Raw genomic sequence first — 23,721 nt, forward strand, 5'->3', positions numbered from 1 at the left:
CCAAACATCATTGTAGTTGTTTATTCCAGTTGTCTCCCTTATTCTTGCATAAGTAGCGTAATGCATTGCAACGGAGTACTCGTTATTCTACACAATCGCGTTTTTGTGCACTTCAGTGGAGTATTCTGCATTCCCCACTGGCACCCTGCACTTCAACTGAGTGTCCCTTGTTTCACATCACTGGCTTTGTTCACTTCACTGGAGTCCACTTTGTTTCCAATTCCTTAGTGTTGTGCACTCGATGGAGTCTTTTCTCCATGTGTCACTGGTGAATCAGCGCGGTCTCCCAAATGTACCCTGTTACTGCACTTCTACACTTCAAGACTTCTCACTGGTCCATCACTCCACTGATGGGGTACTTTTCGCTCACTGGGGTTTCCTTCATTTTCCGTGTTACCTGCACTCACCCACTTAAGGAAGTCTTCCCTCAATCCTACATTAGTGGGGTGCACACTTCAAAGGGGTCGCCCTGTGTCGCACCTCACTGGTGTCCTGCACTTTAATGGAGTCTCTCTTGCGTCCCCACACCACACACTGTTAACATCAGCCAATGGAGTCAACGCTTCTTAATCAATTCCCACCTGAAGAAGGCCATGGTAAAAAAAAAATAGACCAGACAGTGCATTGTATTTTTATTAGAAGTCATATGTCCTACTTTGGAAACACTCGGCGTAGGTTTCTCCGCTAAAAGAGGAGAAATGTTGTGTCCAAAGGATAGAATAATAAAGAGGGATGTGTAGAAGAAGGCACAAAAAATAATATTTTTGCTAGAAAAAAGTTCTAGTTTTCTTTGAGTCCTCGCTCGTGCATTTCCGTCACAGTGACGTCACTCTTGAACTGCTTCTTTTCTTTTCTCACATCATGAACCAAACCTCTTTTCTTCCCTTAACATCTGACTGTAAGGCCAGACTTTCCAGTCGCTGCTTAGGAATCGAACGCACACTTATAGTATTTGTCCATGGACCCTGTTTGCTGCCTTCAACGCCACCTCTTGAAGTCTGACAACTTTGCTGATGTTTTTAAACCTACATATTTTGAGATTTCACAGTAGATACATAGTCCTTCTCGCCTGTTTGTTTCTAACTATGCCTGATAAACAGCGTAATTAAGGAAGGATGGGATTTCCGTCTACATCATGTACCTATGTGCTCACAAGGATCTGGAAGCAGGTCTACTCTATATCCAATCGGATAAACGTCCCAAAAGGCGTGAGGTCCGATCGACCGCTTCTTTACTATTGCAAGAGGAACATAAAAAGTAAGGTGCTTAAAGTAAATCCTGTGGTGCCATGAAGAGCATCTCCATGGCCGCAGACTCCAAAAGCCTCATCCATATCTTGTAGGTCACCAAAGTAGACGTCAAAGCAGCTTGTTGGCAGCAGCTGACATACAAGAAGCTTCTGCCCAACTGGAATATCACCAAGAGTGTCAAAGTTCTGTTCGGCACAACTTCCACAATAACAGTGTGTCACACTTTTCGATTTTCTGAAAGCTGTGCTCTTGAACATCGGAGGAATTGAACTGAATGGGCCGACTGCGCGTATCTTTGGTCTCCTGTAGTGTAGTATGTTCTTTCTGGAGGGTAGCGGAGGAGTGCTTGTTGGACCTGAGGTCCGTCTCTTCCCTGAATCGGGCAACCTTTGGAAGTCCCTTAGACTAGGGTCCTCACTTTATGTTCTTTGGACCCTGCCGTCCTAGTCGAAAAGCCTTTAACCCTTCAAGATTCTTATTCTGATTTGGGTAGTTCTTTCTGAGCACAAATGAAATGATCATGAATTGAGCCACAGTGCCTTCCCTTCAAGGCCTCTCTACCTGAGAGTCTAAATAGTATTCTTAGAGCATCTTCTCAGCCTATGTGGAGCCCACCAGTGTCCGCTTCACCCTTCCCACTGAGGGCTCACAAGATAAGCTACTCACGCTGTGACTGTTCTAAAAGGAAATCCTGCTGTTCAGGGAAGCTTGAAATTGGAGATTGTGTTCAAAAATTGTTTGAAGTTTAAAAAATTGTTTCCAAAGGTTAAATTATAAGAGTGATCAGTGGGATTTGGTGGCACTGCTAAACGAACGCATCATGATGGCTACCACAACCAAACGAAATATCCCTTGTATCTGATATCTTTAGGAAGTATGTTATTTTATTCATATTTTACTTTGAGGCATGCAAAGCCACAGGTGGCTGAATGTTGTCCCAATCGTTAGTTCAAAAGCAATTCAAAATTTAAAAGGAATGTTACATAGAAAATCGTAAAAAAACGAAACCATCCAAAAATGCAGATAAGATTTTTTTTTTTTATTGAAAGCGTAAATAATTGGAAAAATGTATAATGTCAACAGAGAATTGTAAAACTGGGTGCTACCTCTAGTAAGCCTGGGAAATGATATGTTCTGAATAAGCACAGGATTTCGCTTAATTATAGTAGGAAACCTTTGCTATGTGGTGTTAACACTCAGTGTATTAGTGAAACCAGTACCTATACATCTGCTGGGAATCTCACTCTTGGAAATATGCAAGGCTGCCATTTGTGCATTTTTTAGTTTGTGGACTTAAAGGATGATTACTTTTTGTAGCCTACTACAGCCCCAGACCACTTTTTTACCTTGCCCATACGCTTGTTTATCTCCGTCACAGAGATAGTGTAGGGGTACTGTGGTGCTTTTTAATTGGAGGTAAGACTATGTCCCTGTTGCAGGAGCTTTAAAGTTACTTCCCTTGACAAGCAATTAGAAAGAATCAACAGAGGAGCAAAAACAACCTGTCTGTAATCCTCTCCGCTTCTTGCTGATTGAAGTCGTGTTTAGTTTTTTTCTGTGGTCCCCCAGCTGTCCCGGTAGAAAATGGATACAAATATTTGGTAGTAGGTGGGAAGATGTTCTGTAAAGCCCGCCCTCTGGACGATCCAGCTGTCATGAGGCAATCCGCCACTGAAGAAACTTTGATAGACCTGAAAGAAGTTCAGGCTATTTTTTTTTTTGTTTTTTACCATGGCCTTCGCTTGTATGGGATGAGCCCAGATATGTGAATGGCTGTAATCTTCATAGATTCAGTTTCACAACTTCCTTAGGGATGTGTAACTTTGGCATGACCAGCACCCCTGACCTTAAATAAACCTTTATAGTCTTGCTTATTCTGGATAGCATTGGCCTATTGCAGGCTGCAACCAATCCTGAATCATATTGTACCCTTGTTCAGTTCTCCATTGCTCTGTAGTTAGATTCACAATCTACAGATAAGAACATGCACATACATATGTTATGTCGGTTTCTTGCTTCTAGCAGACCATGCACCTTAATGATGTCAGGCTCTCTCCGCACCCTCCCCGAGCCCGCTTCCTTCTACCACAGCATTTGTATTGATACATTGTCTTATCGTGCACTGGTGAAACATGTCTGACAAACTTCTCAAACATTCTGGAACAGAATAGAGGCTGGGAGTCATAGTCTGAGGGTGTGCCCGTGGACATCACCGTACCTTCATGTAATCCTTTCTTGCCCCACTGAACTGTAGAAACAAGACTCCGACTCCATATCCAGAACTGTAAAGCAGACGTAGGTGTTGGGGTTTACCCCATCCTTAAAATTAGAATCCACGTTACACATATGAGAACGCTGCACCACCTCCCGCCTTATATAGAATGCTCTTGGCACGGTCTATTCAAACCCTATGCCCATCTTTGTGGTTTCTCCTCGGCCATGCTTGGCTAACGTCAAGGAGATAGTGTGCTGACAATGGAAATTGAAGGGACATCACAGGTGTGACCTCCTCTTCCCACACTTTGGATGCTTGAATTAAAATCTTTGCTCTCACTGACAGTCCCCCAGAGACCCCAGCCTCTTTCTAGTTACTCTGCGCATGCTCGTCTCCGGCTCTCTCGTCCCCATCCCCTTCCCCTTGCCGTACCTCTGTTTGTGGTTTGTATTTGTGAGTATTTTGCCTATCTGCTTAATAATTATTTTCTCTGCTCCTTCCTTTCTCTGCATTTTTCACCTCGCCTACTCTATCCCTGCCCAAACTGCATCTTCCCGCTCACCTCCACCTGCCTTCCCTTCCCCTAAAGACATTACACTGAATACCTGTACGAGCAGGAGCTCAACGACCCTCTGAATGGACTCGTCATGTTTGATGGGGGCTTCTCGTTGGAGAGAGATGTGAACTCTCCAGGAACTTTGGTATGATTAAAGAGAAAAAAAAAAAATATATTATAATGAACTAAAGCAAAAGTAGCCGGACACAACTGCAGACCACAGGAGCCAAGCGGGAAAAGTTTCATCCTGCCGTGGAACGTGCCACGCCTGGACTTCAACGTGGGATCACCGGGGCATCACGACTGTTTTTTTGTCTATTGTTTTTTGTGTGTCTGTGTGTTGGAGGCACATGTGTTTATAAAACATTTTTGTTTTTAAAAGTGTTTGTAGGGGAGTGTTAACACAGTCCATGGCGGAATGCGCTTGCTGCATGCTACGAAGATGTCTGTCTGTTGTATTCTTGCTGTTTTTTAACAGGCGATGTCCAACTCCCTCCGCTACCAAACCCTTTGTCCACAAAATCATAACTCTACCGTTTCAGAAAATGGGACCTAAATTTCTGCCTTTGTGTCTGCTGCTGCCATGTTTTGCCTGAAATCTTTTTAATTGTGAGACCAAAATTGCACCTTGTTCGAGGATCTACACTGTAGGGGGAGGGAACGGACGTGTCGCTCCTTTGAGGAATCCAAAGTGTTTCTTGTTGGGGGAATACAGGCCAAAAATAACCCATTTTTTAAGGGAGGGGGGATAGCAAAACAGCCCCTCAAACTGCCCCCACTGAATTTTGCCCAATGTTCCACCTTGAGAAAGGAAAAATTACCCTCACTTGAGAAAGCCGAAATACCCATCATTGGAAAAACCATGAGGTCCAACTTTGAAGACCACAAAATGTCTGCCATTGGGGAACCTACAAATGTGGCTCATGTGAATTTCCTGGTGCTAGAGGGTATCAATCATTGCTACCCACCAAGAAAGTTAACACAAAGTGATCAAATCTTTTAGAGGTGGCTTGCCAACCCAAAGCTAGAGAGGTTATGTTATTTATAACCCATGCTCCTTACCACAACACAGTAAGTAAAATGGCGATCTAGACATCGCCTCGTGGTTCCTGATTCTGAGCTTTGAAGTTCTGAGGCCAAGTACTTGTTAACTTCTGTATTAGTAGACAACTGGGCCCACAATAAAATTGTAGTTAACGACAAACCCACACAAGCATAATAGAAATTATGTTTGCTTTACCCATTGCAATATCCACCCTCTACACCCAGAACATGAAGCATCTCGATCCAGTTTTGACTTTGCAAACATTGGCCTGCTCAGATGCAAGTGTGTTCTTTCTCCAGTTTGGGGGTAGGTGTTAATTTGAAAGCCCTACTTTGCGTTGAAAATAATATATTTTTCCAATTATTTATTTTCATTAGAGATACAGAACACGTTTTACCATTTGTATGCATTTAATTGAGAAGTCAAATGGATTTCTCAAGTAGATAATAAAAAATATTTTCTTATTGACTTGATTGGATAAATTGGATTTGCTTTGGGACATGCCCTTGCCTTATGCAGAACATAACTCCCAATTCAAAATGGCTGCCATAGAACACTAACATCAAACCTGGCTTCAGTGCTGCCTCCAGACTCCCAATAGTAGTTAAAGGTTTAGTATCTCTTCACTCTCTGTTGTTCTGAGCTGTAATCCGGATATCTAAAGCTGTGTGAGTAGTCATGTTTCGGTGTCTGATTCTAACTTACCGTGAAGGCGAGGGAGTATTCGGGAGCTGGTCTCTCGCTTTTTAGCTCCTATTAAAACGTGAGTTTGTTTTCCCCTTAATGTCTTTTAATCAACCAGTTAATTGTTTGACTTGAATGTTGTTCGATCATGTTGTAAAACACTGAATTTGTACAAAAAATAATAATAAATGTATATAAAAAAAACACTGCCCCTTTTTAGGACAAGTTGTTTTTCTCTGTTTTTCATCCACTAATAAACAAATATCAGTACTTATTCTTTTTATTACATAAGGGACTGACTGAAGGTTGGGATACAAAAAGATTTAACAATAAAAGTCTTTTAAAATGATCAAAATGGCTCATAATTTTATGAAAATCAGATGGACCATTAGATTTATCACCAAGACTACCATTCGAATAGTCTGCTTGACCAACTAATCTTAAAAATAAGTCCACACTTTTCAACTTTCTTATATACATCTTCGCGCCTGTTGGTATTGTGTTTCTCTGCCTGCGCCTTTTCTTTTTCTCCAAGAATATACATTTTCTCTCTCCACTGGTCCTACTTGGAGGACAGTTTGACATTTAACTTTGTTTTTGCTCTCCATCGCGTTCATGCTTTTGGCAGCCATCTTGGCTTTTGAACAACACTAGTTTCTTCTTAGGTTTACAATGTGCAAGGCTCTCTTCCTAGCAAAATCGCAAAACACCACAAGAACGTGCCTGACGTGACCAGTGTTTAGAGGGAGGTGCGCCAACTTTAAAAGGGAAATGGCAAGCTATAGAACTACATAGAAACCTATAGAACTATAACTTCAGCAGACCCCAATATTGGAATGGACACCACCATAGGTAAGAAGGACAAATTAAGTCTCTTGGGCCATGTTGGCTATTACCAAAAAATGCATCAAATCCTACAAACGAAACAAATATAACAGTAGAGCTCATTTTAAATAAGGTACCGATCGGCAATATTTTAACCCAAAAATACTTGGTATCTTACGGAAAGACGGCCTGACTAGTTTAGCCTTGTGCTGCACACTACTGAAATTCCATAAAGATATACAGACCCTTTAGGCAGGCTCATAGGAGCAGGCTACAATATGTTTGGGCATCCAAAGCATGTTAATTATTTTCTGCTATTTTTTTGTGGGACTAACTAATTTAACAAGCATTAGAAATGCAATCGGGCTCGGATTTATTTGAGTTTGAGCTAATGGCATTGTAAATGGTGATGTATTTTTGCTAAGTGTTATGGAGTGTGTTAATGTGGTGTGTAGTGGCATTATGTGTGTTAGATTGTAATTGTAGCAATGGTGGCATGCTGTGTTTTTACATGAATATGTTTAAAACTAAAGTGTACCATACTGATATTGCTACAATACTTAATTGTGGATGTGTAACAATCGATGCATGTACTGTTGGCCGTGACTGCCTGTAGAAATTGTGCACTGATGGCTGGTGGTGAGCAGTAGCATTGGTGGTGGTGGTACTGCTGGCCGTAGTACTGGTAGTGGTAGTACTGGTGGTGGTAGTACTGGTGGTGGTAGTGGTAGTACTGGTAGTGGTAGTACTGGTGGTCGTGGTACTGGTAGTACTGGTGGTGGTGGTAGTGGTAGTACTGGTGCCTGTAGTACTGGTAGTACTGGTGGTGGTGGTGGTACTGGTAGTGGTAGTACTGGTGGTGGTGTTGGTACTGGTAGTACTGGTGGTGGTAGTACTGGTAGTGGTGGTGGTGGTAGTGGTACTGGTAGTACTGGTAGTGGTAGTACTGGTGGTGGTGGTGGTGGTGGTGGTAGTGGTAGTACTGGTGGCTGTAGTAGTGGTAGTACTGCTGGTTGTAGTACTGGTAGTACTGATGGTGATAGTACTGGAGTACTGGTGGTGGTGGTACTGGTAGTGGTAGTACTGGTGGTGGTGGTAGTGGTAGTACTGGTGGTGGTGTTACTGGTAGTACTGGTGGTGGTGGTACTGGTAGTGGTAGTAGTGGTAGTGGTAGTACTGGAGGTGGTGGTACTGGTAGTGGTAGTACTGGTGGTGCTAGTACTGGTGGTGGTGGTAGTGGTACTGGTAGTACTGGTGGTGGTGGTACTGGTGGTGGTGGTACTGGTAGTACTGGTGGTGGTGGTAGTGGTAGTACTGGTGGCTGTAGTAGTGGTAGTACTGGTGGCTGTAGTAGTGGTAGTACTGGTGGTAGTAGTACTGGTAGTACTGATGGTGGTAGTACTGGTAGTACTGGTGGTGGTGGTGGTACTGGTAGTGGTAGTACTGGTGGTGGTGGTACTGGTGGTACTGGTAGTGGTAGTACTGGTGGTGGTGGTACTGGTAGTACTAGCAGTAGATCTGCTAATAAAGACTGAACTCAACACGGGTACCCAAGATCAGTATTAGGGACTGGTGCGGGTTCTGTTGTGAGACTGTGGGTGGGCAGACCCGCTGCTCCTATGTCGGTCCCTATTCTCGCCTTCTTGTTCATAGTTGCCTTCCCAGGTGTCTGCTTACACTTCCCCTTCTTGCGAATGCCCGCACCCTCAGGTACCTACGTTGGTTGGAGGGTTGCTGCCTCCGCTTGGAGTAGGGTGGACGGGAGATCATCTCCAAGCGTCCGGTTAAGGTATTGGAACAAGATACATCAGCTATAGGCGGGAAAAGATCGGGGGTAATTGATAGCTGCCTCTCTGTACGTTCTATTTCAGACGTGACAACACCTATGGCCCTTTGCAACATTTTATCAATTGACGTGGGGGTGCGGATAGGTAAGAGTTTTTCTGGGGATGCAGGTGCGCTTCCCCATTTTTACACTATGTCCAGGCAACCCTTCTTATTAGGACCAATGCAATAGCCCAACAATAAGAACGCTCTGCAGTTTATACCTTAAATACACAATGTATAAACAGAGGAATCAAAGGTTCATGGAAACAATACCAGTGAACTCAGTAATATTCCTAGCTAGAGGAAAGCCCGGGATAGTGTACCCCTCATATCCAGTTTTAAAAAAGATCAGACAGACAAGGATGGCGGCAGGTGAAAAAGCAGGATGTCCAAAGTACACCAAATGTCATTAATCTACTTGCCGTTGTGGAGGGGTAGACAGGAGTCTCGGTAATGTTGGTCTTCTTGGGCAGCCGATGTACGAATGGAATAACCAAAGGTAAGGGCCCTGTCCGGTCACTTCCTGTCAGTGACAGGCAAGGACGAGCCCTGCGCTGTGGGGTGGGGGCGGCAGTTGTGAAGGCCCCCGGAGCACACCTTGCTCAGCTGCAGAGGACTGTGCTCCCGCTATGCACTCTGGGACTGGTAGTCCCACCAGAGTGTGGTTCAGCCTCGTCGTAGGTGACGGGGAGAGCAGAGTTCACACTCTGAGGGCGATGGATATAGGCAAAGGCAAGAAGGCCCCCGCAGCCCCCCTCTGATGGGCAACGGCACTCCAACAGCAATTTGCCCGCAGAGTTCGCAGCGTCCTTTCAGCTTCTCACCTTATTCAACCAGTCGCCTCACACAGAAGCAGCACAGGGGCACGTCGTTCATGCAGTTTTTACAGCTATTAATACTGGGCCTTTCCTGTCCCCAGAGCCTCACAAGCCTTGAACTATTGTCCTTGTTTGCTTTTGATACATGCACAATTGCCACCATTGCCTCATGTCACGTAACGTTTGTTCTTGTGTTTCGAGAATCTGACATTTAGTGCAGTATTATCCTCTAATTGTACGTTGTACGCTTTTATTACATGCACACCTCACTATCTTCCTCCTGTAACGTATTGTTTGCTACCTTGTATTTTGCTTTCTCTTGATTCAAGCACAATTGTCTCTAAGCCTTATATAACGCAACGTTGCTTTTGTAACATGCTGACTAGTAAGTGTTCCTCATGTTTCACTACTGTTCCTATTGTGAAGCGCTCTGACACCTTCGGGTAAAGTCCGCGCTATATAAACAACGCATTAAATCAATAAATAAAACGGGAAGGGGCATACTCCTTCGAAGTTAGGGACTTGTCCATACTTAACTCGTTCCTCGTCTAGCTGAGCCCCGTCTGCAGTGATGAAGGGGAAGCAACTGTCCAGACCGATCCCTCAGCACCGGGTCAAAAGTGGGCGGGGCCACTGAAAGGTGTGACCGCTCCTCCGAAAGCAAACACCAGCGATAGCCCGCGCGCAGGTCTCTAATAAAGTGGCGCTCCGGTTCTCACCATCACGCCAGAAGGGGTGGCTCTGGGAGTATCGCCAGCCACATCTGTTGCGACCTGCCTCGCCAGGATGCCCCAGTAATTGAGTTGGGTCGGGATGCCCCACCTTGCCCGACGGGCGCAGGGTCATTAGATCGTGACAACCCCATCTCACCCGCTCTGAAACGCAAAGCCGTCTGGTGTGCAACAGCCGCATGGCTGCGGCAGGGGACACATCTACTGCCCCAAAAAACTAAAGAAATTCTGGGAGGCCGTGCTGAGGAGATCGCCGAGGCGCTAGGGAGAGAAAACAAATGGAGTTTTTCCCCGGCTACCGAAAAATGCATCGGCTGATCATCTAATCTGCGCATGAATCAAAAAGGGGGGGGGGGCGATTCAGCATTTTAAAACATGCCAAGTCGAAATCCGATCCCTGCTAGGCCAGCGCCGGAGCAGGCGCTCCGCCCTCGAGGCTACACAGTAGCGCTCAGATGCCGCACCCGGGATGGGACCCTGCAAGAGGGTGGCGAGAGGAGTTAGAACAAGGAAGCTGCGCGCTGAGAGCTGCAGAATTGTGAACGCGCCCGGCCATCTGGATTCACTAACGGAGGCACCCTGACAGCTCCTAATTAAAATTTATGTACTTCTTTGCGCAAGCACGCACGAAATATGCCCAAAATGGCGGAACAAAACTACATTTACCCTATCACTTCAAGCCTATTAAAACGAAAACACAAGGAAGACGAATCACTGGCCAGATGACAGAAAACGCTAAGGAATGTGTGGAATCCCTCTCCCCAAGGCCCTAGGAGATACTTCTTCTTTTTTCTCCTTTAACATTAGTTCTCAAACTCCTCCCAGTTTCACTGGGAAGGAGTCCGAGCCCTAAAAAGGAAGCCACGTAGTAGATCACTTGAACTTTGCTAAATTCCTTATTCATTATGCTAGACATAGCCAATTTATACAACAATTCACTCCCCTATCATCGCCCTTGATGAAAGCTCGTTCCAACAGGTGTTTCTATTGACATGTGCAGTAATAGCCCTGGCCAAATATGGTTTCATATTTATAAATATTTTTTAGAAAATAAAGGAACGGGTATGTAACTTTTGCTTGTCCCTGGCATTGTTTTAAAAAAATATTTGTATTGATTTTTATTTCAAATAAAATCAGATCATCGCACTTAAGGTGGACGATCGCTGCACATTCTTCTCGTTTTGTTTTATATCCCTATGCACATTTAATCACCATAGTAGTGACTTTTCTCCCAGCTTGATCATACCTCGCCCATTACCCCATCTACCTCTCGTACATATGAATGAATGAATGAATGAAGGGAATCTTATACCGTGCAACTGAGCCCAAGGGCATCAAGGTGCCAAACGGGTCATCCAATCTGTAATTCTCCATGTGTAACATTACGGATATGCCTCAGTAAAAAAACAAGTTTTTAATGCTTTACGAAACAACGCAAGGGAGGGTTGCCCTGCAAGTTCAGGGGGAAACGAGTTACATAGCCTGGATGCCAACGTGGAGAAAGCTCTACCTCCCCATGTCGCTTTTATAAATCTAGGAACCACGAGAAGATTTTTATTGGATGAGCGAAGAGCTCTACTGGGGGAGTAGGAGTGAATGAGGGACCTAATACCCTCTGAGCCAGTGCCGTAAAGAGCCCCATGAGCAAGACAAAGGATCTTAAAAGAGATCCTGGACTGGATGGGCAACCAATGCAGGTTTCTTCTGGCCATCGAGGCCGAGGAGAGCCTGGGGTGATTAAGGACCATCTTTGCCGCCACATTCTGGACTATATGCAAACGATGGATAAGACTTTTATTAATACCCACATATAGGGCGTTGCAGTAGTCCAGTCTTGAGGAAACTAATGCCATAGTGGCTTGCTTCTGAGCATCGGGGGAAAGATAGTGAGCGATCTTTCTGAGGACCCTGATGATGTGATGTGCTTTATTCTGCTCTGTCTACGTCCTGTGTATGCGTTTCCATGAGGTCCAGCCCATAGGGTCATACCCAGCTGCCCCATACCCTACGGAATTTCCCAGGGTATCCTCTAATTCTATAGGTCACCCTTTCAGCTGACAAATATTGGTCCATTCTTATTTTCCATTCGTGCAGCGTCTGTGCCACCTTTGTGCCCAGTGTCGTGCTAGATCTCTTTTGGTGACAACTAGACTTAGTACACTAAATAGTATCTGGGGTCTTGGTATGTCAACCTCGCTCTGGATCCCCAGAAGGATACATTTCAGGTCCAATGAAAGAGAGATCTGAAGCACCCTATTAAGTTCCTGTGTGATCTCTTCCCAGTAGGTTCTGATGATGGGGCAATCCCATATCGTGTGGTAGAAGTCCCACCCTTTTGTGGCTACCTGTCAGACATCTTGGTGTGTCGGCGCGTCCCATGCTATGGAGTCTGCCTCTGTCGTAATATGTCCTGTGGAGGATCTTGTATTGGATGAGCCGTAGAGGCGCTCTGATTGCCACCTCCCTAGGGTGAATCAGAGCGGCCTCCCAGTCAATATCTTCCAATTTTCCTACCTCTGTCTTCCATTTGTTCCTTAAGTTACCTAGGTTATTGGGTATATTTTTTAGGGTTTTATATGTGAGGGACACCGCTTTAAGTGTGAGTGATTCCTGTAACAGCTGGGCTTCTAGTGGCCCATATTCCGGTACGTCTTCCCCCGTCAGACCTTCAGCCAACCACTCGTGTCTGAGCTGTGCGTATTTAAGGAATTGGGATTTATGGAGCTGGAACTCGCTGTGGAGGGCTGAGAAAGTTTTAAGAGTGCCCTTCTCCATGATGTCCCCCACCGTTGTTATACCTAAGGTGTCCCAGGGGTCAAATCCCTTCAATTTACTCAGTTCTTTTAGTTGGGTCCCTTCCCACAATGGTGTCGCCCTAGTGGCTTGTTTTCCCATCCTATTGTTCTAGGTGCCCTCTCCCATACCTCCACGATGGTGCGCGTGGCGGGTAGTAGCCTGTGCTTCCCCTTTCCTCCATAGAGATAGTGGAGGCATGTGAGTGCGCTCGTGTTTCCCTTTCCAGTCTATATGTGGGCTAGTCTCCTGCCGCATGTATCCAATCATTAATGGCTGTTATATGTTCTGGCCAGTGATATGCCTCAACATCTTGTTTCTGGCCCATGGAGGACCTGGCCCGGCAGTTCAGGCTGGACTGTTCCCATTGGGCGCAGGGTCAAGACTGATTTGCATTTGGTTGGGTCCAAACTGAAATGGAATGAGGAGCAAAGAAACGATAGATTTAGGCCCAGATCTCTGTACTGGAGTGAGTGTTTGACATTGTTCAGTATTCTGTCCATCATTTGTTCTTTTTGCAATTCCTATAGGGCACATATTACTATTATTATAATTGGTCATCTATGGTTTCATGTCAATTTTGTTTTGGAATGGTTTCATGTGCAATTATTTTCCAAAAATCTCTGTCTGAATCTTGCACAATCAGCCAACACGTGTTTCACCCAACAAGGTGGCAAGTAGGCTGAAGGCTTTTTCAAGGCTTGTATTTTCCCTTATTAGGTCGAGCCTAGGCAGCGCATGTGCCGCTCTGCGAGGCATGCTGTCATTTAGACTGTGGCTTGAGGCACCTCCAATCGTTTGCATTCATTCCTGTTTGTGGCCTTCATAAATGCTTGCTTTTGTTTGGTCTGCATGCTTAATTAGTCCCGCCATTTGATGTTTCGGACCCTCCCAGCAGACTGCCCCTGTTACATGTGGTCTTACTCTAATTTGCATTCCTTTGTGCGCACAATTTGTTTGGTGGGGGGGTTCTGCCTCTGGCTTGTGGATCAGCACAGCTCGCAGTTCGTGGATGCCGCACTTGCATTTTCCAATAAGTACACTTTTAATATAATCAGCATGACTACCGCTGTGCTTTGTTTTTTATTATAATCCGCTCAACTGCTGCGCACTTTTTCTTTGTATTCTAATTAGCGCAACTTCTACCATGTGTAGGAAGTCGGCTCTGTATATACTATACCAAAATGAGGTATAGTGTGCACAGAGTCCAGTGGAACCACAAAGGTAGGCAGAGGTAAAAGTAGATGGCACCTTACTCTCTATTTGTGGTAGTGTGGGCGAGCAGTAAGGCTTTATCAGAGGGTAGAGTGAAGCATTTGTTGTACACACTCGATCGCAAATGATGTCACATTCAAAAATTGAACTCCGATCAATTTTGTTTGCATACAAATATTATTTTTTTATTTCTAGAACCAAGCCAATCATGGCACAGGTAAGTAAAATAAACGCTTTGCAAAATATTATGCAGTGTTTACAAGTGAATGCAAGTTCAAAAGCAGTTGTTTGAAATACAGTTAAGTCAAGGTATTGAAATTACTGTACAGATTACTCTTAGTTACTTTTTATATCACTCTTTAAGTTACTTTTTCTACTCTAGATATCACACTGGGATATTTCCTAGAGAAAAGGTAAGTAAAATCAGTTTTGCACAATTGTTATTTTTCAGGTTTCCTTACAAATCAACTCCACACTTAAAACATTTTTCAGAGAAAAACAGTCAATGGGTTCATGTGGAGATAAATTAAGTTAATGGTTACCAGGTAAGTAATCGCTATTTAGGATTGAGTTTCTGGGGTTAGAACAAGGGATCCCCCAGGGTCAAGAATGCACTCATGTTACACCCTCCCCGGCACTAGGGCGGCCAGGTGCAGAATGCTGAGGCCCAATGTTATCCAATGGGGGATATGGGCCTCAGGTTGGTGTCTGCTCACAAGCAGGCCACAAGGTTGTTGGAGCAAAGCTCCTGATGTTAGGCTCGGGGCAATGGGGGGTCCGAGTTGGCACACAAGGTGCATCCACAGGGGCGGCTGGGTGCATGGGGCTGTCTTGGCATTGGGTGCCCTGTTTTTTAATGGGAGTTGCCGATTTTGGCTGCAGGCTTGGTCCAGGAAGACTTCCAGGAGGAACCAACAGCTGGGCAGGTAAGTTGGAGGGTTCGGGGTGTAGGTGCACCTCAGGATCTCCTCTCCAGGGCGCAGGGAGGTTGGATGCAGGGGTGTCTTTTGAGGTCGCATTTCACCTTACCAGGCCACTTGCCATGGGGGGGGGGCTCTTTGCAGAGGCTGCAGGTGACGTCAGGGTGTCCTGGATGGGTCAATCCATGGTTGACTCGGACTCTGGTGTGCTGGGGGACCTTGCTGGGACCGGTCGGCCACTCAAACTCGGGCCGTAGGCTACAGGTGCAGTGGTGGTTTCAGGCATCAGGTTTCTTTGTCCTCAGCCGGCTCAGAGTCTGTCTGGAGAGTTTCTTTTGAACAGAGCTGCTGTGCACAGCAGATCCGGTCTTTGTTGAAGGCAGTCAGTCCTCCCAGGGTTCTGGAGGTCTCTGGCTGCAGGACAAGGAGACTTTTGGGGAAGGATATCTGGAAACTGCAGAAGGGCTGGTAGGGCTGATGCCAAGTCAGTTCTTCTCTACAGTCTCCTCTGCTGGGCGTCTTCTTTCATCCTTCTTCTTAGGTTGTGGGAATCTGTCTTCTTGGTTCAGGGCTTCCCCCTGAATACTGTATTTAGGGGGCGTTTTAGGGGTCTCGAGGTCAGTAGCCAATTGGCTACTGACCTTAGGGTGACTGCACCCTTGGTGTGTTCACCCGACGTGGGGGAGTGAGCACAATCACTAATTCTGATTGGAGTGTGCCATCCCTTTTGTACCACTTTGTTCGCCATAAGTTGGCAGGGTATGCTCAGACGTGAGTCCCTTGCTCACTTTGCCACTGGAGTCAAGCAAGCCGGGCTGAAGACGGCTGAAATGCCAGAAACCGGTCCTCTGAAGCTTGTTTCCGGTCCAGGGAAGGCATGGCTTGGCAGTTCGGGCTGGATTGTTCCCATGAGGCACAGGGTCAGACTGATTTGCATATGGCCATGTCTGAACTGGGGTGGCAGAGTGGGCTAAAGAACGGTGATGGATTAAACCCAGATCTGTGGACTGGGTGTGAGTGTTTGATTGGTTCAGATGCTTCGTCCATCACCACCCCCTTTTGTACCAATCTGCAAGATGGCAGCACTGAAGAGTGGGCTTCACCTCGCCTCTCCCACCTGAGGGGTAGGGGGGCAGAGGTGGACACACCTTCTGGGCTGTGCTAATTTGTTCTGCCTGTCTTCCGGGCAAAAAGGAGAGGAGACAGGAAGGGGCCTGCTCCTGATAGCAGGAGTGGCTGGGGGCAGTTTTACAAAGGCGACAAGGCCTTTGTAGCTCCCCTGCCACAGATGGCTCTTCCTGGCCTGGGGGACGTGGGATCACCTCCGCACAGGAAAGGCTTTGTTTCTGGGCTCAGAGAGCGAAGGCTCCCACCCTAGGGGTCCAGAAACATGTCTTTTGCGGCAGGCTGGTGTGTACCAGTCAGGGAACCCACCAGAGGCTGGTTGTTTTTCAGGGGGTGTCTCTAAGATGCCCTCTGAGTGCGTTGAATAATAAATCCCATACTGGTATCAGTGTGGGTTTATTACGCTGAGAAGCTTCCCAAAATTTAGTAAAGCCATTATGGTGCTGTGGAGTTCGTAATGGCAAACTCCCAGACCATACACTCTTTATGGCCTTACTGCACTTACAATGCCTAAGAATGGACTTAGACACTGTAGGGGTACAGGGCGCATGCACATGTACCCTCACCAGTGGCATAGTGCACCCAGCTAGAGGGGTGGCTGATCTATGCCATAGGCAGTGGGTTGTAGGCATGGCACACAGGCCAGTGGGGGTCATATATGCGTTGAAGGGCTGAGGGATGAGTCCTGTAGGCCCAGGGTAACCAATTCGACTTCAGCCCAGTGGGATGGGGGGGCGAGGGGGCTTGTCCCAGAATCAGTTTGGGGCGGCGTAGAAAGACGGAACTGCACATTTTCCTAAATTCACCTCTGCCTTGCACACAAGATCCCTCAAAGGGCAAGAAGGCCTGTGCTATCTTGAAATGCCCTTAACTTAGTGCATTCATGGCCATTTTGTAGTAAACAAACAAATGTGTGTAGGGTTGCCCCTGGGAACCTTTTCCAATTTGTTAGTGTCCAGGAGTCGCCCCCACCCACTGGCTAGAGAAAACTACAAAGCTGGCACCTCACCCACAGATCTGCGAAACACTTTCTGGACCCGTGGCATAAAAGAAAGAGACTACACACACTCTTGAGACCTGAAGGGATGGACCTGCTCCCACTTGTACCTAGGACAAAGAAGTTGACTCCAACATCAGACCAGTGTGCATACAGGCACACATTAAGCTCCTTTTCCCTGAGTGGTCAGTTGCAACTGGAAGACCTTAAGTATTGTCCCTGAGATCCTGGGAACCTTCGTGGTGTTAAGAAAAACGTAACCTGTAATCTTTGAAACATTTTGACTCAAAAGAATGTTGCACTTCCAGACTTCTGGAGGCCTGGTACCACCCACCCAAGTCAATCTGCCCAAAATGCGACCTCACTGGGCAAGAAAATCAGCTTGGTAATGATCTCAGCCTTTTTTTTCTGCATGAAAATCCAGTTTACAGCAACACTATCGGACTCTTAGCGACCTTCCCAGATACATCTTGCTACCTTGCACTGCTGGAGGAATCCGAGCTCCAAAAAAGAGGCTCAGTCCAAAGGTAGAAACCTTGACCAAGTTAGGTACCAGAAGAATCCTGAAGACGGGAGAACCTCTCTGAGTTTAACATTTGAACTTTTCCCCCTGTAACCAAAGCCTTCGGCAGGACATTGTCCAACGCCTATCCCATTTCGAGAGTACTTCCTTGGTTACAATATGCCACGTTGGCCCACTGGAGGATTGCGACCTCCGTTTCAGAGGCTAAGTCAAACCGCCTCGCCAGGGGTAGTAAGCACTGTATAAATGCAATTCAGTAGGTAAAATATTTGATCAGAGTAAAACTGCTTGGTGTATCCATTAGTTAATTACTTAATTACTTGTAGTGTATTACCATCTGCCCCATTGAATAACTCACTTTCCTACATGCATCCTTTCATCATTGGTGACCAACGTCCACGGGACGTGGACACAACACAGCTAACGGTTGGTGGCAGAGATGATGTGAAGTCATGGGATAGTGTATGTATTTACCTGGACCCTAGTAAAAATCATGCACCCAGTGTCTCCCTGAGTACATGTCCTCTGCCATGACTGGTCCCTCAAATCCATAATCTGCCGGTATGAATGTAGCCCTGAGGTTTTACACTGCTCTATTACGTTTAGTGGTAGCCACAGATGCTGTCTCTGATTGACCTGGTGCCCATCCATGCTGCTCTTCTTTTCCCCTCTCCCTGCAGAAACCACTGTAAAGTCAAGTGTAGGTTTCTGGTTTGTTCACTCAGCCTTGAATGGTTCTGGAATGAATCCGTCTTCCAGGATGAAGGCAGTTCCAGTTAGTCAGTCGGTGGCCGTTGGAGGAATAACACCTGAACAAAAGACTGAGCCAAGGACAGGGTCTTTACTGCACAACTACCCAAAAGATTGGATGCCTGCCCATTTCCTGCATCCCATGCTCTGGACTGCTGGAGAAGGCTGACTAGCCTGGGGACCTCTGGTTCTAATCTACAAACCCAACTGGATATTATGGGGGCATGTCATAATCAAAGAAAGCAGTGTGAGAGGGCAGCCTTGGTGGCGGCTTGACCTGGGACTGTACTGCACATACAAAAAGAGGCCATTGGTGGAATTCTGCACCATATACTAAGGATTAATTGGAACAATGAAAACCCTCTAAACATTTGTGGACCGCTTAAAAGCAGAGTGGTCTCGCTGGCTTTGATTAACTTGTGCTGTTTCTGAATATAAACCGATCCTCTATATTCAGAGGTTCGAGGCATATGGGCTGCAGATGGTACATTTATGAATAGATCGCCATCTGGTGTTGGGCTCGGATGATTGCACTTTGTTTTTCTTCTGGAGAAGTCTTTGTCGTCATAGGTGACTCCTCCTCTCGGTGTTAGTGCGCATGGGCATCGGCTCCATCCTTAGATTGTTTTTTTCCGCCATCGGGTTCGGATGAGGATCGAAGCGCTCCGGACCGACTTCAACAAAGAAGGTTATAACCGGCGCGTATTCCTTTCCAAATCGACGGTATCGTTATCGAACGCGACTTCACTCCATACCGACGCGATTCGAAGGACGACGACTACGAGAAACTCGACGTAGTCCAGCCCGGGGTCCATGGAAAGGACTCCATTCAAAAAATGTCCAACGTGTGGTGCTAAGTTCCCACACAAGGACCTACACGAAGTGTGCAACCTCTGCTTGTCCCCTGAACACGAATCCAGGGACTGTGAGGCCTGTGCAGCGTTCTCGTCAAAGTCGACGATTAGAAACCGTCGAGCCCGAAGACACGAGGTATCGAGAATGCAGTCACAAGCAATCCCGGAGCTGTTCGAGGACCAGCACCCAGAAGAGGAGGAAGAAGAGGCCGACGAGGCGGGGTCAGAAGCGGACGAGTCCGACGTCGAGGAAATCGACGTCCAACAAACCGTGAGTGACGACGTCCCTTTACCGAAAAACAGACCCCGCACAGTGTCGACCCCGCCCTCGAGCCCGGTCAGACAACCGAAAAAAGTTTCCAACGCCCCGCCTTCGAGCCCGGCAACGAAACAGAAACCGAAACACTCGGTCCCCCATCATAGTGGTTCCGGTTCCGATAAACCGACCACATCGACACCGAAGCACCAGGTCAAGGAAAGCTCGAAGTCGAAGCAGTCCATGTCGACACCGAAGCACGCTTCGGCGCCGAAAACACCCTCGACACCGGGGACATCTTCGATACCGAAGAAGTCGGATCCGAACAAAACTTCGGCACCGAAAATACAAATGGACATTTCAAAGAAAAAACACCTTTCGGAACCGAAAACTGCGGTACCGACACAGGAACACGGAACGGATCCTAAACAAAAGACTTTGTTTATTGACCCAAAGACTGGCAAGGTAGTCACAGAACTACCTAAAAAGAGGAAACATGAACATTTGGACGACAAGGCTCATCCAAAGAAGAGAACAATGGGGACGAATACAACTCCTCCCCCTTCTCCCAAACCTCACACACCATCTTCGCCTCTTCCTCACAATAGGCCAGATATTCCTCCCACACGTCCATCTACACCTACAACAGATGGAGAGAGTGACACAGGGGAGGGGGGACACCCTGGGGATGATGAGGACACAATCCCAGAGGAGGCAGACCCATGGGAGGAGTATAATGTGGGATCAGGTAATGATACCGACCTTGAGTCATATCCCTCAAAACCTTCACCTCCTGATGACAATACTGGGTTTGCACAACTCATTACTAGAGCAGCAACATTTCATAAGGTAGACCTACATACAGAACCTCTAGTACAGGACTTCTTATTAGAGACACTACCTACTGCACAAAAAACATCAGGAACACTACCAATGCTAAAAGGCCTTCTCAGTCATACATCAGAGATATTCAAAGACCCAGTGAGGGCTAGGGTATTGAACCCAAGAATTGATAAAAAATATAGGGCAGCTCCAAAAGACCCAATATACATTAAGGGACAAATTCCTCTAGACTCACTAGTGGTCACAAACGCTCGCAAGAGAGCAAACTCTTTATCTACAGGAGAAGCGCCACCTCCTGACAAAGAGTCTAAACTAATAGATGCCTCTGGCAAGAGAGTAGCATCTCAAGCGGCAAACAGTTGGCGCATAGCTAATACGCAAGCACTACTTGCAAGGTATGACAGAGCGCATTATGATGAGTTAGAAACACTCATCAAACATCTCCCTAAAGAACATCAAAAGAGAGCTGATCAACTTATACAAGAAGGGAGGTTAATTACTAACACTTCAATAAAGTGCGCCCTAGACGCGGCAGAAACTGCGGCAAGGTCGACAAATACAAGCATCATGTTAAGGAGACATGCATGGCTCAGAGTGTCAGGATTCAAACAAGAGGTACAAACCTCGTTACTTAATCAACCTTTTGATGGGAAAACACTTTTTGGCACAGGGACAGATGAGGCCCTAGAAAAAATGAAAAAGGATACAGAAACGGCTAAATCAATGGGAGCATTGCAACAGCCGACACAAAGAGGTTCCTTTCGTAGATCCACCTATAGAGGAGGATCCAAAAGTACAGGTACAAACCAACAGCAAACCTCTTTTACACCTACATCACCCAGAGGTAATTCTAGAGGTGGATACAGGGGTAACAACAACAAGGGTAGAGGTCGCGGAAACAACAACAACCGCAACTCTCCAACCCCAAAACAGTGACTTCATAGAGCTTCCCCCAGACCATATAACACCGGTAGGGGGACGCCTATCACAGTTCCTACCTGTCTGGGAAAACATCACATCAGACAAGTGGGTAAGACAAATTATCCAACATGGTTATTGCCTAGAACTCACAGCTACCCCACCAAACATCCCCCCCAAACAGCGTCCAATGAAACAAGATCACCTGACACTGTTAAAACAGGAAGTAATATCACTGCTAGAAAAGCATGCCATAGAGAAGGTTCCACAGCACCAACAGGGAACAGGAGTATACTCCCTATACTTCCTAATCCCCAAAAAGGACGGGTCTCTAAGGCCAATACTGGACCTAAGACCTCTCAACGCATACATAAATTCGGAACATTTCCACATGGTCACGCTCCAACAAGTACTTCCTTTACTGAAGAAAGGGGACTTTCTTTCTACACTGGATCTAAAAGACGCTTACTTTCATATCCCTATTCACAAAGCCCACAGGAAATACCTCAGGTTTGTGGTAGAAGGACAACATTATCAGTTCAAAGTCCTCCCATTTGGTGTCACGACGGCACCAAGGGTGTTCACAAAATGCCTGGCAGTGGTAGCAGCTCACCTAAGAAGACAACAAATTCATGTCTTCCCATACTTGGACGACTGGCTAATAAAAGCCAGGTCGCAAGAGGAGTGTCTGCAACACACACAAAAGACAATTCAGCTACTACACCAGCTAGGGTTCACGGTGAACTACACAAAGTCACACCTACAACCAAACAAAGTTCAACAATATCTGGGGGCTACCATAGACACAGAAAAAGCCAAAGTGTACCCCAACCCAATCAGAGTCCAAGCAATGCTTACAATCATTCAGAGATTTCAGCCACAACACTCACTGACAGCAAGAGTGTTCATGCAGCTATTAGGCATGATGTCATCCTGCATACTGCTAATACCATATGCAAAACTACAAATGCGTCCGCTACAAGAATGCTTAGCGACACAGTGGAATCAGGCTCAAGGACAGATTACGGATCTGGTGTTGGTAGACGACCGCACACACCGCTCTCTGAAGTGGTGGAACAGAACAAACATTACCAAGGGGCGGTCGTTCCTAGAGCCAATTCCACAGGTGACAATAACAGCAGACGCATCGCTCACCGGATGGGGAGCACATATGGACAAATACACAGTACAAGGAAGGTGGAGTGTGCAGGAAAGAACACTGCACATCAACTATCTAGAACTACTGGCAGTGTTTCTAGCATTGAAAGCCTTTCAGATACATGTTATCCACAAAGCAGTCCTGATCAGAACAGACAACATGACAGCAATGTATTATATTCAAAAACAGGGGGGGACGCACTCTCTCCAATTATCCAGACTAGCACAGGAAATTTGGAGATGGGCCATTCCTCAAAACATCTATCTGTTAGCCGAACACCTACCAGGAGTTCAAAACCAGATAGCAGACATCTTAAGCAGACAGTCGGAACAAATACACGAATGGGAACTGCACCAACAAATACTGCAGCCATTCTTCCAAAGATGGGGACAACCAGAGATAGACCTATTTGCCACTCATCAGAACGCAAAATGCCAAAGCTTCGCGTCCAGGTACCCACATCACCTGTCGCAGGGCAATGCGTTATGGATAAATTGGTCCAACAAATTTGCATACGCTTTTCCCCCTCTCCCACTAATCCCATTAGTGGTCAGGAAACTGCAACAACATTCAATGACCATGATACTAGTAGCACCCACGTGGGCAAGACAGCCGTGGTTCACCACGCTCCTGCAACTCTCACAAGTGCCACATCAAAAGCTACGAATTCTACCCATGCACCTTACACAGAACCATGGAGAAATAATGCACCCAGATCCAACTCAATTGAACTTAGCGATCTGGCTCCTGAAATCCTAGAATTTGGGTACTTAGATCTCCCCCCAAATTGCATAGAAATAATTAAACAAGCGAGACGTCCAACCACCAGAGCATGCTATGCAGCTAAGTGGAAGAGGTTTGCTATACACTGTACTAATAACAATATCAACCCTCTAGACGTATCAACAAGGGAGATTATTTGCTACTTGTTACACTTACAGCAATGTAATCTAGCGTACACATCTATCAGAGTACATCTAGCAGCTATAGCAGCATACCTACAAAACAGGCAGCGCATATCACTGTTCAGAGTACCAGCGATAAAAGCATTCATGGAAGGTCTTAAAAGAGTCATTCCACCAAGATTACCACCTTCCCCAGTCTGGAACCTCAACGTAGTACTCACCAGACTAATGGGGCCACCCTTCGAACCTATGCATAGGTGCGAAATACAATTCCTTACATGGAAGGTGGCATTCCTTATAGCCATTACCTCACTCAGAAGAGTAAGCGAGTTACAGGCATTAACAATACAAGAACCATTCCTACAGATACACCAGAATAAAGTGGTTCTTAGAACAAACCCAAAGTTCTTGCCTAAAGTAATTTCAGCATTCCACATCAATCAGCCAGTGGAATTACCAGTCTTCTTTCCAAAGCCACAGACGGTGGCAGAAAGGGCTCTACATACACTAGA

The 23,721-nt window shown here is 46.2% G+C and overlaps 1 protein-coding gene across 1 annotated transcript in view; it reads left to right on the forward strand.

The window, feature by feature from the left end:
- CCDC120 (coiled-coil domain containing 120) overlaps window positions 1-6,020 on the forward strand; it is a 180,258-nt gene extending 174,238 nt beyond the window's left edge. Inside the window, exon 12 of the mRNA XM_078664666.1 lies at window positions 4,055-6,020. Coding sequence (XP_078520792.1) covers window positions 4,055-4,172 — 118 coding nt within the window. The 3' untranslated portion in view covers window positions 4,173-6,020. The remainder of the gene's footprint in view (window positions 1-4,054) is intronic.
- The last annotated feature ends 17,701 nt before the right edge of the window (window positions 6,021-23,721 follow it).

The sequence above is a fragment of the Lissotriton helveticus genome, chromosome 10 (genome assembly GCF_964261635.1).
Source record: "Lissotriton helveticus chromosome 10, aLisHel1.1, whole genome shotgun sequence".
NCBI classification, from domain to species: domain Eukaryota; kingdom Metazoa; phylum Chordata; class Amphibia; order Caudata; family Salamandridae; genus Lissotriton; species Lissotriton helveticus.